The 20,019-nt window shown below is 38.0% G+C and overlaps 1 protein-coding gene across 5 annotated transcripts in view; it reads right to left on the minus strand.

Annotated features, from left to right (window-relative positions):
* HEPH (hephaestin) overlaps nt 1-20,019 on the minus strand; it is a 100,124-nt gene that overhangs the window by 54,832 nt on the left and 25,273 nt on the right. For 2 of the 5 annotated variants that reach the window (XM_032846906.1, XM_032846905.1), the window contains exon 8: nt 12,821-12,952. In XM_032846906.1, coding sequence (XP_032702797.1) covers nt 12,821-12,952 — 132 coding nt within the window. Of the gene's footprint in view, nt 1-3,266; nt 3,480-5,327; nt 5,479-6,425; nt 6,638-12,820; nt 12,953-20,019 lie in introns of all 5 variants that reach the window. The other 3 variants (XM_032846902.1, XM_032846904.1, XM_032846903.1) reach the window with 3 other exon arrangements.

The following is a 20,019-nucleotide window of genomic DNA, read 5'->3' on the forward strand; positions in this document are numbered from 1 at the left end:
GGGCTTCATAAATAGATAAAGAACATTCCTCCCTAAAACAACAAAATACTCATTCTTCTCGAGTGCACATGGGACCTTCTCCACATACTGGGTCACAAATCAGGGCTCAACCGATACCAAAAGACTGAGATCATTCCCTGCATATTCTCAGATCACAATGCTTTGAAACTAGAGCTCAACCACAAGGAAAAGTATGGAAGGAATTCAAACACCTGGAAGCTAAAGACCACCTTGCTTAAGAATGTTTGGATCAACCAGGAAATCAAAGAAGAACTTAAACAATTCATGGAAACCAATAAGAATGAAGACACTTCAGTTCAAAACCTATGTGATACAGTAAAGGTGGTCCTAAGGGCAGAACACATAGCCATCCAAGCTTCCTTCAAAAAAATAGAAAAATCCAGATCACACCAGCTGTCTTTACACCTTAAAGAACCAGAGAATCAACAACAAATTAAGCCAACTCCACACACAAGGGAAATAATCATTTCAGAGCAGAGATCAATGAGTTAGAAACTAGAGATACAGTAGAATGTATCAATAAAACTAGAAGCTGGTTTTTTGAAAGAATCAGTAAGATCAATAATCCATTGGCCAAACCAATCCAAAAGAAAAGAGAAAAGACCCAAATTAATAAAATCATGAACGAAAATGGAGAGATCACAACTAACACCAGGGAATTAGAAACATTCATCGTAAATTATTACCAAGTTACATGCCAATAAGTTAAGCAACCTAGATGAAATGGATGCATTTCTGAAAAACTACAAACTTCCAAAACTGAATCAGGAAGAAATTGACCACCTGAATAGACCAATATCTAGTAATGAGATTGAAGCAGTGGTTAAAAACCTCCCATGAAGAAAAGAGCCTAGGACCTGACAAAGTTCCCAGGGAATTCTACCAAACATTCTAAGGAGAATGCCATTCTGATCAAAATTCCACTGGCATTTTCCAAAGACTTGGAGCAAACAATCCTAAAATTTGTATGGAACCAGAAGAACCCCCGAATTGCTAAGGAAATTTTGAAAAAGAAAAAAACAAAACTGGGGGCATCACGTTGCCTGATTTCAAGCTTTACTACAAAGCTGTGATCACCAAGACAGCATGGTACTGGTACAATAACAGACACAAAGGCCACTGGAACAGAGTAGAGAGCCCAGATATAGACCCTCAACTCTATGGTCAAATAATATTCGACAAAGCAGGAAAAAATATACAGTGGAAAAAAGACAGTCTCTTCAATAAATGGTGCTGGGAAAATTGGACAGCTATGTGTAGAAGAATAAAACTCGGCCATTGTCTTGCACCATACACAAAGGTAAACTTGAAATGGATAAAAGACCTCAACGTGAGGCAGGAATCCATCAGAATCCTAGAGGAGAACATAGGCAGTAACCTCTTCGATATCAGCCACAGCAACTTCTTTCAAGGTATGTCTCCAACGGCAAAGGAAACAAAAATGAAAATGAATTTTTGGGATTTCATCAAGATCAAAAGCTTCTGCACAGCAAAGGGAACTGTCAACAAAACAAATAGGCAACCCACGGAGTGGGAGACGATATTCGCAAATGACAATACAGACAAAGGGCTGCTAACCAGGATCTATAAAGAACTTCTCAAACTCAACACACACAAAACAGATAATCATGTCAAAGAATGGGCAGAAGACATGAACAGATACTTCTCCAGTGAAGACATACAAATGGCTAACAGACACATGAAAAAATGTTCACCATCACTGGCCATCAGGGAAATTCAAATCAAAACCACAATGAGATACCACCTTACACCAGTTAGAATGGCCAACATTAACAAGACAGTAAACAACGTGTTTTGGAGCGGATGTGGAGAAAGGGGAGCCCTCTTACACTTTTGGTGGGGATGCAAGTTGGTGCAGCCACTTTGGAGAACAGTGTGGAGATTCCTTAATAAATTAAAAATAGAGATTCCTTATGACCCTGCAATTGCACTACTGGGTATTTACCCCAAAGATACAGAGGTAGTGAAAAGAAGGGCCATCTGTACCCCAATGTTCATAGCAGCAATGGCCACAGTCGCCAAAATGTGGAAAGAACCAAGATGCCCTTCATCAAATGACAAATGGATAAGGAAGATGTGGTCCATATACACTATGGAGTATTATGCCTCCATCAGAAAGGATGAATACCCAACTTTTGTATCAACATGGACGGGACTGGAAGAGATTGTGCTGAGTGAAATACATCAAGAAGAGTCAATTATCATGTGGTTTCATTTATTTGTGGACCATAAGGAATAACACAGAGGACATAAGGAGATGGAGAGAAGAAGGAAGTTGGAGGACATTGGAGGTAAGATAAACCATGAGAGACTGTGGACTCTGAGAAACAATCTGAGGGTTTTGGAGGGGAGAAGCGTGGAGGTTGGGTGAGCCTGGTAGTGGGTATTTTGGAGGGCATGTATTGCATGGAGCACTGGGTGTGGTGCATAAACAATGAATTCTGGAACACTGAAAAGAAATTAAAAAAAAGAAACATTGTACTCATTTTTTTTCATGTAATAAAGATAGGGAAATGAAGGGAAGGGAGAGAGGAATAGGGAGTCTGGGGAAGGGGTGTGTAGGGGAGAGGACCAGGAAAGAAAGGAGGGAAGAAAAGAGGAAGATAGGAAATGAAGATGATGGATGGAGGTAGGGGAGTGGGACGGAGAAAGAAAAGAAGGAAGAAATGCAGCCAGAGCATGGAAGTTGTTTAGATCAAAATTAAATAGCAAATTAATGAAAGAGTTTGGACTAAAATTTCTTATGATCTGATTCCTGGTATGAAACTGTCACAGTACCTTCCACCCCACCTCCACCAGAAGTTTACAGAAATTCTCACAGAATATCAGAATTGAAAACATAAGTATACCTCCTGGACCTCCCTCCCAGTGCAAGCACTGTACCTATACAATCTCTACATAGTATGGGACTACAGAGGCAAGTCCACCCTCTACCTATATGAGAATTCCCCTGATGTTGGGCAGCATCCTTACTTCTTTCCTTTAGTTTCAGAAAAAGAACTTCTTCAGCTCTTTACTTTCTGTCTGCAGCTTAGAGAAAAATCCAAATAACCGGAACAGAGTGCACATTGAAAAAAGAGAAGACAAAGCTGTTGTTGAAAACCTCCCATTTACCCTCAAGATGTCTTCTTTTCTTTTCTTTTTTTTTTTTCACCAGCCCCCCATTATCTAACACCATATCCAACAGAGCCTCCCAGCCTAGGGCTAGCTGTTAAGGGACTTACCAGGATTGTCAGGTTGCATGATGGCCATGACAAAGGTATGAGGAAAGAGCATGGCTGCACTCTTCCTCATGCCCTGAAGCTTCACAGTGTTGCCCTGGAACACGACCCCATGCACATCAGTTTCTGTGCCCAGGCCAAGCAGGTGCCAGGCCACTGTGTCACCCTTGCACATGTCCAGGTTGGGCAAGTTAGAGAACAGAAACCCATTAATGGCTGAAAAAGAAAACATAAGACAACAGGAAGATGAGACCAGACTACTCAGGCACTGACCTACAGCATAACATCAACTCTATACTATGGTTTCCCCACAATTTGAAATTTCTGAGTCATCTTAAACTCTCCTGCCTTCTTCCCTAAGCCATTCTAGTTGTACTTATAAAGATCTGCCTTTTGGGGATGAGGGATGTTTCCTCTTCCCAGAATAAATTTTCCCTCGGGTCCCTCTACAGAAAACTATTACTCATCCTTCACGTCTGTGTTCAAATGTCACCTCCTCTGTGAAGTAGAGTTATTTCTCTCTCTCTCCTACTCTATCATTTCCATGAAACTCCCCCCCACACACAAAATTCTTCCATATCACTTACCACAGAGCACAGAGTCCAATGATTTACTTACAAATTTATCTCCCACACAAGATTGACCTAGCAGGAATCACATTATTTTTTTCTGTATCAGTATGACCACCTAATCACCTGGCATGTTGCCTGGTACTACTTAGGTGGTCCCTGAGTTCAAATTGAAATGAACTTAGTTCACAGGCTTGGTTTACTTTTTTCAGGTGATATAACTGATTATGGGAACCAAGAGATGGAGTCATAAGACAACATACTCATTCATGACTCCCTCCCATCTTCCATGCTCCTCTTGAAAATGCAGCGATGCCTGCTTTAATTTGACCCCTTTTCAATGTCTCCTTCCTCTGGAACCACTTTTAATAAGTAACCTTACTTGGTAATCCCCATAGATGCTGATGATAACATTGCTAATCTCCTGATTCTGTTTCCTTTTCCTGTAATTTCTAATTGCAGATCTATTTAGCCTTTGAACCCTGGCTCAAGCACTCCTTTCTTCCAGGAATCCTTTAATTGGGTTCTCCTTCATTAATGTTCTCCTATGAACTCCATGTCACTTGAAAGGTGTTTCACACAATGTAGCACTTAATTATAGTTGATCTTGGCTTGTTCTATAATTTTTTCATGAGTGTTATTAGTCTTATTTTATTGCAAATGCTTGGAACTTTTTGCAAACTGGGACCATGCTTCCCATTCACTCACTCACCCACCTACCTACCTACCCATTAATTTGGTAGTTCACTTGTTCAATAAACATTTAGTATGTATTGGAAAGTGTAGATAATGCAGTCATAAGCAACAAACAATACTCACTTTTTAAGGAAACTACACTCTAGTATGTCAAAAGCTGTATAACAAATAAGTATATAGAACATGCTATTAAAATATTCTGATAAAATAAATGATAAAATGCAATAGGGGTTCAGAAGAGGATGTCATCATCCTGGGATTGGGTGATTAAAAACAATGGTTACATGGATGAAGTAGCTTTTGAGTAGGACCTTAGAGAATGGAAATAATTTCCACAGGCTAAGGGCAAAAATGTAAAGAGAGGCATTTCAACTGGTAGGCAAAGCATTGTAAAGGCATCAAGTCAGAAAAGTACAAGGTATGTATATATGGAAAAAAAAATAGCCCAATTTGGCTGGAGTTGAGAACCATGGATAGTGGTCAATAAAGGAGAAGATAAGATTGGAAAAGCATCATTCCAGCTTTCTCTCCTCACTCTCTAGTGTATTCATGGCTTGCAATCCTCATTTCACAACACATTTTTCCAGTGTTCCCCACACTGTGTAACACAGGACATAGCACATCCAAGTTCTAAACCTAAGAACTGTTGCTTTAGATTCAATTCTTCAATCCAGCTCATGTTTTGGGTAGAGCTGACCAATGGGATCAGTGCTTTCAAGGATGGGACATGATTAAGTTTAGGTTATATTTTTACTTGTAACCTCTCAACTGTAGCTCAGGGCAAAAGCACTCCCCATACCATGCATCCGATTGGAGTCTTGGAAACCCTTGACATCCTCTGAGAGCAGTCGTGAATCCAACATAGCAGCTGCTTGATTGGCATTGCTGTACCAGCTCTTGTTCTCATCCAATACAGTAAAAAGGAGAAAAAATTCCTTATCCACCCCTTTCTGTAGGTCCGTGGAAGAGAAAGAATGACAATGGTTTCAGCAGTTGTGGGTTGTGCAACTCCAGACCCAATGAGCCCTGATTCATTCCCATTTCTTTTTCCAGACACAGAGACCAGCCCATACCTCTTGATTGAGCTGTAGTTGTTGCTAAGCAGGTTTTCCTCAGGTAATTTCAAATTGAAAGTGGGTGATACAGGTTAGAACAAAGTGACAAGACAGGAGGGGAAGAATGTATGCAAGGGGACAGGGAAGAAGCACAAGATGGGGATTATGGACAAGTACAGAGAGTGATAGAAGAGAGCTTGGAATCACCTGAGTAAAGGAGTGGGGAAAGGTGGTTAGCAGATCAGGAAAGAACTCTAGTCAGAGGAGATTATAAAATTAAAGTAAAGGACATATAATTGTTATTAATGCACTATTATTATCACTATTATCATTATTACTTCTAACATTTACTGAGTGTTTACTAGGTAATCCAGACACTGTGTTAAGCACTTCATATGGAATATTTTAATTAATCCTCATAGAAACCCAAGATGCTTTTTTTTCATTCTTAACACTTAACTACAGATGAAGAAACTGAGGCAAAGAGAGGTTAAGTAATATACAGCTAGAATGATGAGCTGGACATGAAAAAACACAAGCAAATATTAAAAGAGATTTAAGAATTAGGGTCAAGTGTTAGAGAACACTGAGGCTTAAAAAAAAGAAGAGATGAGAGGATACAAAACAGAAAGGAATAGAGACTAAGAAAGAAATTTTTGTGAGTGAAAGAATAGCATGAAAAAAAGTATGATCTCACCAACTATTAATTTCTGATTAAATAGATTGGATATTTCTTTTCTATTCCCACATCTCTAGAACACAGTTCCACTTTCAACTCCTATTTAGCAACACAGCCTTATTTTCCTCCAAGTAGGCTTTCCAGCCAAAAACCATGGTAATACCTGTTTGCCATCTGCACCCAATGCACCAGTCTTGCACACCAACAGGGGACCCACCAGACCAGAATTTGTGTCTCTTATGGGATCTGCAGCAGAGAAGTACATCCAGGTGAGACAGGCAGGATCCTGATCAGTAGGGCCAGCATGGGAGGGGACTGTCCAGCGGTATGTTACTTTCTCAAAGGGCTTGGCCACCAATCCAGGGTAGGATGAGCCTGCAGGGGGTAGAAAATGGGACTCATCATCACAGGAGCTAGAATGAGAAACATCAGCTCTAAAAAGTGGGGTAAATATTATAAACTAGAAGGCATTTTGGAGAAGTAGCAATACACAAATAGAATATTAAAAAGGATCCTGGATAGGAGTGAAGAGACAATAGTTAGTTTCTGGTTCTGACAATAGTTGTTACATAAACTGGGGGAATTTAAATTTCCCAGGTTTCAGTTTTCTAAGCTCAAAGGACTAAGGATTAAAAGGGCCTTTAAAACGTAATTGAAGAAGGAAGAGAAAAATGAAGTGGGGTGAATCAGAGGGGGTGAGGAACCATGATAGTCTATGGATTGCAGGAAACAAACTGAGGATTTTAGAGGGGAGGGGGGTGGGGAATGGGCTAACCTGGTGATGGGTATTCAGAAGGGCATGTATTGCATGGAATACTGGGTGTTATACATAAACAATGAATCATGGAACACTACATCAAAAACTAATGATATACTGTATGGCAATTAATGTAGCATAAAACAACAACAATAATAATAACAACACTTTGTAATACTCCTCACTTGAAAACATACATTTATCTGCTCTCGTATCCTTACCGCTGTTTAAAAATATCCAGAGACAGGCAATTCACTACCCACCTTCATAGTTTGTTTCATCTTTGAATGGTTATGATTGAACACATTATCCTTTCCAGATGTATGTATGAGTAGATACAAATACGTATCTATGTGTAGATATATGAAAAACACAAGCACTAAGGCTGTAATTCCTTAAATGGACACAAGTTATGGTCAAACAATACATAGAAATTTGATTTTAAAATTTTAAACCTAGTAGTGCAATTGTTGGGTCATTGGGTAGTTGTGTTTTTCACTTTTCAAGGAACCTCCATACTGTTTTCCAGAGTGGCTGCACCATTTTGCATTCTCACCAATAGTGAGAAAGTTCCCCTTTCTCCACATCATCACCAACATCTGTTGTTTCTCATGTTGTTGATTTTTAGGCATTCTGACAGGTGTAAGCTGATATCTCATTATAGTTTTGATTTGTGTTTCCATGATGATCAGGGATGTTGAGCATCTCTTCATGTGTCTGTTGGCCATCTGGATAGGTTCTTTGGAAAAATGTCTACTCATGAATACTAATTCAAAAGTATACATCCACACTGATGTTTGCAGCAGTATTATTTACTATAGCCAAATTATGGAAACAGCACAAGTGTCCATTGAATGAAGAATGGATAAGGAAGATGTGTTATTTATCTATATCTATCTATATCTATCTATATCTATAAATATATATATGTATACATATATGTATATACACACAATGGAATATTATTAAGCCATAAAAAGAATGAAATCTTGTCATTTGCAATGCCTGAAGTTAGAGAGTATTGTGCTAAGTGAAATCAGTCATCTAGAGAAAGACAAATACCACATGATTTCACTCTTATGTGTAACTTAATAAACACAATAAGTGAGCAAAGGGGGAAAAAAGAGAGAGATGCAAACCAAGAAACTCTACTTAGCTGTAGAGAACAAACTAATAGTTACAAGAGCAAGTGGTGGGATGGGTGAAATAAGTGATGGGGATTAAGGAGTGACCCTGTGGTGATGAGCACCAGTTGTATGGAATTGTTGAATTATTATATTGCATACCTGAAACTAGTATTACACAGTATGTTAACTAACTAGAATTTAAATAAAAACTTTAAAAATAAAATAACATTTTAAATCTATTAGTAATCAAAGAAGTATAAATATAAATAGCTACATACTGAATATAATAAAAAACAAAACAAAAACAGAAAAGTACAAACTGGTGAATTTGAGATGAAATAAATGTACAAGAGTTCTTGTTGAAAAAAAAAATAACTACATAACTTTTTTCCTGTCAGTTTAGCAAGACTTTACACATTATAGTAATCCATGCTGTTGAGAAGTGGCTCAAATGGCACCTACCCCTCTCACTCAACTATAGAAAGGGTGAGTTTAAATGAGAATACCCCTTTAGGAAAAAATGTTAACAAAATGTATCAAGAGCCCTAAGAAGGTTCAGGCTCACAAGAAAATAAGATGTACAATAGACACTGAAAAAAATGACCAACCTAATACAAACTGAAACAATAGCGATTTTGGTTATTGTGTTGTTTGCCTACAAGATTGACATTTGACAAAGATGAAAATGGCTGCCTTGTGCTGCTACTGTGGATGCAAGTCCAAGATTATGGGACTGCAAATTTTTCCAGAGATCAACTTGGATGTTGGTATCAAAAATTTTAATGTGCATACCTCCAGACACAGCAATTCAACATGTTAAAAATATATTATGAGGAAATATTCATTAAAAGGTGAAAAGAAACATACACAAAGATATTTGAAGTAAGAACTTATAACAAGTGGTATAATTTAAGATGGCTTTAACATCCTTTCTTATTCTTTTATTATTCTCAACTTTTAAAATTTTCAAGCATACAAAAAACATTAAAGGATAGATTGTACAATAATCATCCTACCAGCTGGAGTTGATTGTTAACACTTTTCCATCTTTAATTTATCTACATCTGTGTCTATGTATATCTACACACACAAACACACACACACACACACGAGCTTTGATTGTTCACTTTTGCTAAATCATTTGGAAGCATGATGACATCTTACTTCTAAGTAGATCAGTAACTTTATCCCATGTAACTTTATCCCCTAAATCCCCATTGCCTACACCTAAAAAAATCCTAATATCATCTAACATGTAGTCTATATCAGAAATTTTCCAATCATCTCCAGAATGTCTCTTTTTAAAAAAGATTTTACATATTCATTTTGAGAAAGAGAGAGAGGAGGGGTGGGAGGGAGAGGGACAAGCAGACTTCTCCACTCAGGAGTCCCAAAATGTCTCTTAAGGCTATTTCTTTTTTAATAACCAGGATCAGACAAAGTTCACTTTTTTGTGTTGTCTCTAATTTTTTCCACTATAGCACTGAATTTTTAAAGTGACTAGACCAGTTGCTTTGTAGAATGTTCTTTTTTTCTAGATTTGTCTGTAACTTTGTCCTTAATGCTTTTTGTATTTTTTCTATATTTTTGGCTTGGGATTAGCATGTATTAACATTCTCAGAGAAAACAAGAACTTAATATCCAATAATCCAACTTCTAGGATTCTCTCCTGAGATGGTAATCCAAGTAAAATACAAGCATTTATTCATTTTAACACAATTTACAGCATTTAAAAATAATGAAAACAAGCTAAATGTTCAAATAACAGAAGATGAGGCAAATAAATTACGGCATATCCATGTAATAGGGTATTTTATAGTCAGTAGCAAGTTTATAACATTACAATGGGTTGAGAAAATTGATACAGTAAAAACTTACTGTTTTACAGCAAGTAAAAACAGTATGATACAAACATACACAAACTACATGATCACAAAAATATCAATATATATGTTTTCATAAGCACAGGAAAACATTAGAAGGTGTAACAAAAAGTAATGGCAAACTTATCTATGAATGATATTTATTTTATAATTTTACATTTTTTTCAAAATTCTATAAAGCATATATGTTACTTTTATAATCAGATATATTTTAATTTTTTTTTAATTCCAGTGTAGTTAACATATTGTGTCATATTAGATTCAGGTGTCCAATATAGTAATCTGACAGTTTCATATATCACCTGATTCTCATCAAGACAAGTGAACTCCTTATTTTTCATCACTTATTTCACCTATCCCCCCACCCACCTGTCCTCTGATAACCATCATTTTGTTCTCAATAGTTAAGAATCTGTGTCAAAGTTTCTCTCTCCCTCTTTTTCCCCCTTTGCTTCTTTGCTTTGTTTTCTAAATTACACATGTGAGTGAAATCATGTGGTATTTGTCTTTCTCTGACTGACTTATTTCACTTAACATTACACTCTCTAGCTCCATCCCTGTTGGTTCAAATCACAAGATGTCATTGTTTTTCATGGCTGAATAATATTCTAACACATGCACACACACACACACAAACACACATGCACACCACTTCTTTATCCATTCATTTATCGATGGGCACTTGATCTTCTTCCATAATTTGGCTATTGTAAATAATGTTGCTATAAATATAGGGGTGTGTGTGTCCCTTTGAATTAGTGCTTTTGGAATTTTTAAAAGTATTTATTTATTTATTTATTTATTTATATTTTTTTATTATAGTAATAATAGCTGCTTTTATTTAAATTCCAGTTAGTTAACATACAATATAATAATAGTTTCAGTTGTACAACCCTTACATACCATACCCAGTGCTCATCACAACTGCACCCCTAAATCCCCATTGCCTATTTCCCCCATCTCGCCCCCCACCTCCCTTCTGGTGACCTTCAGTTTGGTCTTTTCCTCTATGGTCAGGAAGAAGACAGGTATGTTCACTCTTACCACTGTTATTTAACATAGTGCTGGAATCTTAGCCACAGCAATCAGACAACAAATATAAATAAAAAGCATCCAAATCAGCAATGAAGAAGAAAAACTTTCACTATTTGCAGATGACATGATATTCTATATAATGTTTTTGTATTTAGGGGATAGATACCGAGTAATGCAATTACTAGATCATTAGGGTAATTCTACTTTTAACTTTTGAAGAACCTCCATACTGTTTCCATAGTGCCTGCACCAGTTTGCTTTCCCACCAGAGGGAAAGAAGTTTCCACTTTCTCCACACTCTTGCCAACACTTATTGTTTCTTCTGTTGTTGATTTTAGCCATTCTGACAGGTATGAGGTGATATCTCATTGTAGTTTGATTTGCATTTCACCAATGAAGAGTGATGCTGAGCATCTTTTCATGTGTCTGTTGGCCATTGAGATGTCTTATTTGAACATGAACAAAAATGTTTGTTCATGTCTTCTGCCCATTTTTTAATTGGATTACTTATTTTTTGAGTGTTGAGTTATGTAAATTCTTTAGATGTTTGGAATACTAACCCTAAAGGTCATATATGCAAAAACCCACATGAACATCATACTCTGGGGAAAAATTGAAAGCTTTACACCTAAGGTCCAAAGGAAGACAAGCATGTCCACTCTAAGTACTTTTATTCAACATAGTACTGGAAGTCCTAGCCACAACAATTAGACCACAAACAGAAATAAAAAGCACACAAATTTGCAAGGGATAAGTAAAACTTTCACTATTTGTAGATGACATGATACTTTATAATGAAAACTATAAAGACTACATCAAAAAACTACTAGAACTGATAAATGAGTTCAGTAAAGTCATAGAAGTCAATGTGTAGAAATCTGGTGCATTTCTATACACTGATAATGAAGGAGCAGGAACAGAAATTAAGAAAATAATGCCATTTACAATTGCACCAAAATAATAAGAAACCTAGAAATAAACCTAACCAAAGAGGTGAAAGAACTGTACTCTGAAAACTATAAAACACAGATGAAAGAAATTGAAGATGACACAAAGAAATGGAAAGACATTCCATGTTCATGGGTTGGAAGAACAAATATCATTAAAATGTCCATCGGGGGGGGGCACCTGGGTGGCTCAGTGGGTTAAGCCTCTGCCTTCAGCTCAGGTCATGATCTCAGGGTCCTAGGATCTAGCCCCATATTGGGTTCTCTGCTCAGTGGTGAGCGTGCTTTCCTCCCTCTCTCTCTGCCTGCCTCTCTGCCTACTTGTGATTCTCTGTTGTCAAATAAATAAATAAATAATAAAATTTTTAAAAATGTCCATCAGGGATACTTGGGTGGCTCAGTTTGTTAAACATCTGACTTTGGCTCAGGTCATGATCTCAGGATCCTGGAATTGAGCCCGACATAAGGCTCCATGTTCAATGGGGAGTCTGCTTGTCCCTCTGCCACTCCCCCCACTCATGCCTTCTCTCTCTCTCTCTCTCAAATAAATAAGTAAAATCTTTAAAAAATGGTACAACTTTAAAAAATAAATTAAAATGTCAATCAGAATATATTTAAATATATTTAAAAGAATGTGTCTCTTATTGAACCCAGTCCTGCTTCATTATAGTATCATGGATCCACTTAACAACATCCATGTAAGACAATCAATTCTGTCTCCTTCTTCACTCCCTCCCCTATTTATTTTTCCTCTAGAGCTATCTGTTATTACCTGAAGCTCACATTAGTTGGAAACCCTACTTGCTCACCATCATTGTACACAGTTCCCTCGTAGTCTTTCTCATAGAAGACTCCATGAGGCTGTATACTGAATGGCTGGGAAGCACGGTTGTAAAAGACCACCTGGATGGTGTCACCAACCTCAGCCCGGATCACTGGCCCTGGAATATGGGAAGGAGAGACAATAGGAATAAAAACAGAGATGACCAGGGGGATTGAAACAAAATAAGAAGGAAGGAAAGAAAGAGGAAGTGAAAGAGATTTTTTATATCCTCTATTTTCAATACAGGGCAGGGGATATTTTCACTTTACAAATAAGGAAACTACAGCTCAAAGAGGTGGAATTGATCTTCCCAAATTCAAATAACTGATTAGGAACAGAATAAGACTTAAAACCAGGGCTTTCTCCCAACCTACTGTCAGATTCAATCCTATTTTCCCTACAGTTATTGTCCTTCTTCCTATAGCTGAATTTCCTGGTAGGAACCATCTCAATTTCTGATCTTGACTCAATCCTAAAATATTACTGAGTATTTAGAATTATTATATCTATGTATAGTTCTGGAAATAGGTAGCTGAGCCATGATTCCTGGAGTTTTCTTTGTTCTGTGACCCACTACCTCTGACCTAGGTTGGGTCGCCTTTGAGATTAACCAGAAATATCAAGACAATACTCTGAGCATTTATGCTGGCTCAGACCCTCATTCAGTGTTTCTGGCTTGTTTTCTACTCCATTTCTACAGCTAATGCTACACCTCTGATCCAAGAATCAAATGAAAATGACTCAATTTCTACACCTAATGCTACATCTCTGACCCAAGAAGCAAAAGAAAATGAAAACATAGCATAGCAAAACATGAGATGCCATGGAAAATGGGCTAAGGGAGAAATTTATGGCTATGAATATTCACGTTAAAAAAGATCTCAGATTAACAACTTAACTTTAAGACTTAAGGACTTAGGAAAAGAAATACAAATTAAACTCAAAGATAGAAGGAAGGAAATTGCAAAGACAAAGCATAGACAAATAAAATACAGAATAGAAAAACAATAAAGAAAATCAATGAAACCAAAAGTTGGCTGCCTGAAAACATCAACAAAATTGAAGAACTCTCAGTGAGATGGACTAAGGAAGAGAGGAGATTCAAATTACTAAAATAAAAAATGGAAAGGGAGGATATTACTACTAATTATACTGAAATATATATATATATGTGTGTATATATATATACACATATATAATATACAAACTATATTTACATATTGTATATATATGTATATGTATATATATTACACCAACAAATTGGATAACCTAGATGAAATGGACAGAGTCCTAGAATAGAAAACCTACCAAGACTAAAGCATATAGAAATACAAAATCTGAATCTTACCATAACTAGCAAGGATATATTTTTTTATTTTTATTTTTACTTTATCACACTGTAGTTAACATACAGTGTTACATTAGTTTCAGGTGTACAGTATAGTGATTCAACATCTGGAATTCATCACAAGGTGCACCCTCCTTAATCCCCATCACTTATTTCACCCACCCCCCACCAACCTCCCCTCTGGTAACTGTTAGTTGGTTTTCTATAGTTAAAAGTCGGCCTTGTGGTTTGCCTCTCTTTCTCTTACTTTTCCTTTACTCGTTTATTTCTTAAATTCCTCATATGAGTGAAATCATATGGTATTTCTCTTTCTTTAATGACATTTTTCATTTAACATTATTCTCTAGCTCCAATCATGTTGCTGCAAAATGGAAAGATTTCATTTTTTCTGGCTGAATAATATTCCATTGTTTATATATACAATCTCTTCAATTGATGGACACTTGGGCTGCTCCTATATATATTTTGCTGCTATAAACTTATAGATATGTATATCCCTTTGAACTATTGCTGTTGTATTTTTGGTAGATATTCAGTAGTAGGATTACTGGATTGTTTGATAGTTCTATTTATAACTTTTCGAGGAAAATCAATACTGTCTTTTACAGTGTCTGCACCACTTTGCATTCCCACCAACAGTGCAAAAGGGGTTCCTTCTCTCCAAATCTTCACCAACACTTCTTGCTTCTTGTGTTGTTGATTTCCATCATTCTGACAGATTTGAAGTGTTACCTCATTGTGGTTTTAATTTTATTTGCCTAATGATGAGTGATGTTGAGCATTTATTCATGTGTCTCTTGCTTATCTGGATTTCTGCTTTGGAGAAATGTTTGTTCATTTCTTCTACCCACTTTCTATTGAATTATTTGTTTTTTGAGTGTTGAGTTGTTTAAGTTCTTTATATATTTTGGATACTAACCCTTTATTGGATAAGTAATTTGCAAATATCTTCTTCCATTCTGCAGGTTGCCCTTTTAGTTTTGTTGACTGCTTGCTTCATTGTACAGAAGCTTTTTATTTTGGTGTAGTCCCAATAGTTTATTTTGCTTTCATCTCTCTTGCCTGAGAAGATATATTTAGAAAGAAGTTTCTACTAGCAATGTCAAAGAGGTCAATCCTTGTGCTCTCCTTTAAGATTTTTATGGTTCTAGGACTCACATGTATGTCTTTAATCCAGTTTGAGTTTATTTTTGTGTATGGTGTAAGAAAATAGTCTGGTTCCATTCTTTTGAATAGAGCTTACAAGTGTTGCTAACATCGTTTGTTGAAAATAACTGTGTTTTTCAGTGGGAGCAGTCTTTTAAGCAAATGATGCTGTGAAAACTGGATTTCCATATGCAAAAGAATGAGGCAGAACTCCTATTTAATACCATATACAAAATTAACTCAAAATGCATCAAAGACCTGGAGAGAGGAGGAGTTAGAATGAAAGAAGAGTAGGGGACCCTAAGTTTGTCTGGTCCCTGGAATTCAGCTTGATAGTTGTCAAATCATTCTAAACACCTGCAAGATCTGAGAAAAGAAATGTTGCCATTCTGCCAATAGAAAAAACAACTACTTTTATCAAAGTAGGAGGTGTGGAGACATGAATCTGGTGTGATATATTTGAAATGGCAGCCAAGAAGGGAACCAGCTTAAGGAGGGTAAATGAAAGTACTAGAAGCAGCAGAGTGCAAAACCGGAACTTTAAAAGTCTAGTATTGTGGAGGACATCCCTGACTTAAAGCTCAAGTGGCAAAGTGGGGTGGAAATCTAGGTGGTGCAGAATAGTCTCTGGGTACTCATGGTTACAAGAAGAATGGTGATGTCTGTGTGCAGCAGATTTCCCAGGCATCAGAGTGGGGAAACTGGCTGAGGACTGTGAGTCTTGGCACAGGCTTTTTGCTTGGTGTTGCCATAAACTGTGAACCACCTCATGGTGGTGCAACTGCTCTTTGGCAGAGGCCCAGGAATAGTCAGAAGTAAAGGCAAGACCCAATCCCTCCCCTGGGAAGAACAGCATGGATCTGCACAACAAGAGTCCATGAAATTTGGATACTTGAAACTCAATTATATGCCTCAGATAAAAACAGTCACAGTCTGGGTGAACACAGAGTTCAGACGGAAACCAGAGAGACAAGAGTGATTGCTTCTTTGTGAGTGCTCACTGAAGAGTTGGGGGAAGGAGACAGACTTTCAGTTCTGGGGCTAGAAAGTAGGGCACCAGCATTTTAATCTCACCCATCTTTGCTGAAAGACTTCAGGGAGCAAAACAGCACCACATAGTGGAATCTGTTGCCTCTTACACTAAGCTTGGCCCCCTGACAAAAGAGGCACACTTCCACAACTGCAAGGGTATCTGGGAATCAGCTCAACAGGCACTTCCACCAGAAGACCAGCAGGAACAACTGGCTAACCCCAAGTTTACAGATCATAGAGAACTAAGAACTTCTTCTCTTGGGAAAAACAGTATAGAGCATTCATTTTTTAAAAATTCTTTAGTCTTTCAGGTTTAATTTTTTGAACTATTATCTTATTTTTTCAATTCATATATATATATATATACATTATATATATGTCATTGTATTGTATTGTATTATATATATATGTGTGTGTGTGTGTGTGTGTGTGTGTGTGTGTGTGTGTGTTTCTTTCTTTCCTGTTTTGGGATCTAGTTTCTTTTGTCAAGCAGATTAAAATACACCCAAGATCTAGTTTTTTTGTTTTGTTCTATTTTCTTTCTTGTTTTATCTTGCTTTATTTTCTTCTTCTTCTTCTTCTTCTTCTTCTTCTTCTTCTTCTTCTTTCTTCTTCTTCTTTAAATCTCAGTTGTTGTTGCTACTGCTGTCTTTTCTCACTGTCTTCTATTCTTTTCTGGACATAATGATGAGATGAAGAAATTCACCCCAAAAGGAAGAACAGGAGGTAATACTCACTGAAGATATTAATCAATACAGATATAAGTAAAATGTCTGCCCCTATAGGGGCACATGGGTCATTCTTTGTTAAGCATCTTCCTTTGTCTCAAGTCATGATCTCAGTGTCCTGGGATTGAGCTCCACATCAGGCTACCTGCTCAGCAAAGAGTCTGCTTCTCTCCCTCCTTCTGCCCCTTCCCACCCTTCCTGTGCTCTCTCTCTATCTCTATCTGTCTCAAATAAATAAATGAAATCTATTAAAAAACAATTATTATAAATACACTAGCTGGGCTTGAAAAAAATCATAGAAGACACTTGAGAATTCTTTACTGCAGAAATAAAATAATTAAATCTAATTAGGCTGAAGTTAAAATGCTATTACTGAGATGCAGTCATATATGGAGTCTCTAACAGGAAAGGAAGAACAAGGCAAAAGAGATAGCCAGTGATATAGAAGATAAAATGATGGAAAATTTTAAAAATGCTAGAAAGAAGAGAGAAAGACAACTACTGGATCATAAAGGGAGACTCTAAGAACTCAGCAATTCCATAAAATGAAATAATATCCACTTAATAGGGGTCCCAGAAGATGAAGGGGGGCACAGAATGTTTACTTGAACAAATTATAGCTGAGAACATTCCTAAGCTGAGAAAGGGAACAGGCATTCAAGCCCAGGAGACACAGACAACCCCCCTCAAAATCAATAAGTAAGTCAATATCTCAATATATAATAGTGATGCTTGCAAATATCAGAGATAAAGAGAAAATCCAGAAAGCAGCTCAGGACAAGAGATCCTTAATCTGCAAGTGTAGACACATAAGGCTGGCAGCAAACTAGTCCAGAGGGACCTGACAGGCCAGAAAGACTAGCATGATATATTCAGAATGCTAAGTGGGAAAAAATATGCAGACAAGAACATTTTATCCTGAAAGGCTGTCATTTAGAACAGAAAACAAAAACAAGAACAAAACAAAACAAAAACTAAAGGAATATATGAACACTAAACTAGCCCTGCAAGAAATATTACATGGGATCCTTTGAGCAAAGAGATAACACAAAAGTGACAATGAGCAGAAAAGAAAGGAGACATTCTACAGAAACAATGACTTTATGTGTAATGTAATAGCACTGTATTCATATTTTTCAAGAATTATTCTGAATATAAATGGACTGAATGTGACAATTAAAAGGCATATGTTGGGTCACCTGGGTGGCTGTGTTGGTTAAGTGTCTTCCTTCAGCTCAGGTCATGATCTCAGGATCCGGGAATCATGCCCCATGTCAGACTCCCTATGCAGTGGGGAGTCCATTTCTCACTCTCCCTCTGCCCCTCCCCCTGCACATGCACATTCTCTCCCTCTTTCTCTTTCTCTCTCTCTCTCTCTCTCTCTCTCTCACTCTCTCTCAAATAAATAAATAATATTTTAAAAAGACATAGGTTATCAGACTGCATAAAAAACAGAGGACCCATGTATATACTGGGTACAAGAGACTTGTTTTAGACCCAAAGACATCTCCACATTGAAAGTGGGGGTGTGGACAAATATTTGTCATCCTAATAGACAACAAAAGAATTCTTAATATTAGAAAAACTAGATTTTATTTTTTTTATTTTATTTGACAGGCAGAGATTACAAGTCGGCAGAGAGGCAGGCAGAGAGAGAGAGGAGGAAGCAGGCTCCTTGCTGAGCAGAGAGCCCGATGCGGGGCTTGATCCCAGGACCCTGGGATCACGACCTGAGCTGAAGGCAGAGGCTTTAACCCACTGAGCCACCCAGGCGCCCCGACAAACTAGATTTTAAACCAAAGACTGTAATAAGAGGGGAGGAGTCAAGATGGCGGAGAAGTAGCAGGTTGAGACGACATGAGGTAGCAGGAGATCAGCTAGATAGCTCATCTAACCATTGTGAACACCTACAAATCCAATGGGAAATGGAAGAGAAGAAGAGCAACAATTCTAGGAACAGAAAATCGATCACTTTCTGAAAGGTAGGACCTGCACAGAAGTGAATCCAAAGTGATGGAAAGATAGACCGCAGCGGGGAGGGGCCAGCTCCCGGCAAGTGGTGGAACAACGGAGCACAAAATCGGGACTTTTAAAAGTCTGCTTCATGGAGGGACATCGCTCCAGAGGCTAAATCAGGGGGAAGCCAACGTGGGGTCAGCATAACCCCAGGTCCTGCAGGGTCACAGAAGGACTGGGGGTGTCTGAGTGTCACAGAGCTCTCAGGTATTAGAGCAGGGAAGCCGGCTACAGCGACAAAGACAAGGAGTGAGCTCTCAGCTCAGGGTTACCTTGAACCGGTCACAGGCTGGGTGAGCTTGGAGCGTGGCCAGAGGCCACAGAGATGGAAGGGACTGGGCACTTTTCTCCAAGTGCAAGCGATTAAGCGCTTTCCTCCAAGCGTGACCAGAGGCCAGGGAGATGGGGGCCGTTGGGTGTTTTCTCTGAGGGTGCACTGAGAAGCGGGACCCTGAGCTCTCAGCTCCTCGGGGCCGGAGATTGGGAGGCTGCCATCTTCATTCCCGTCTTCCAGAACTCTGTGGAAAGCGCTCAGGGAACAAAAGCTCCCGAAAGCAAACCCGAGCGGATTACTTAGCACGGCCCCTGGTAAGGGCAGTGCAATTCCACCTGGGGCAAAAACACTTGAGAATCAGTACAACAGGCCCCTCCCCCAGAAGATCAACAAGAAACCCAGTCAAGACCAACTTCACTCACCAAGGAGAGCAGCAGAATTCCAGAGGAGGAGAAAGCAAATCTTATCTGGACAAAATGACAAGGCAGAAAAAATCACCACAAAAGAAAGAACAAGAGGCAGTACCAAAGGCTGGGGATGTAATCAGTACAGACATTGGTAATATGACAGATGTAGAGTTCAGAATGATGATTCTCAAGGTTCTAGCCAGGCTTGAAAAAGGCATAGAAGATATTAGAGAA

This window comes from Lontra canadensis, unplaced genomic scaffold (genome assembly GCF_010015895.1).
Source record: "Lontra canadensis isolate GAN:19392208 unplaced genomic scaffold, GSC_riverotter_1.0 scaffold183, whole genome shotgun sequence".
NCBI classification, from domain to species: domain Eukaryota; kingdom Metazoa; phylum Chordata; class Mammalia; order Carnivora; family Mustelidae; genus Lontra; species Lontra canadensis.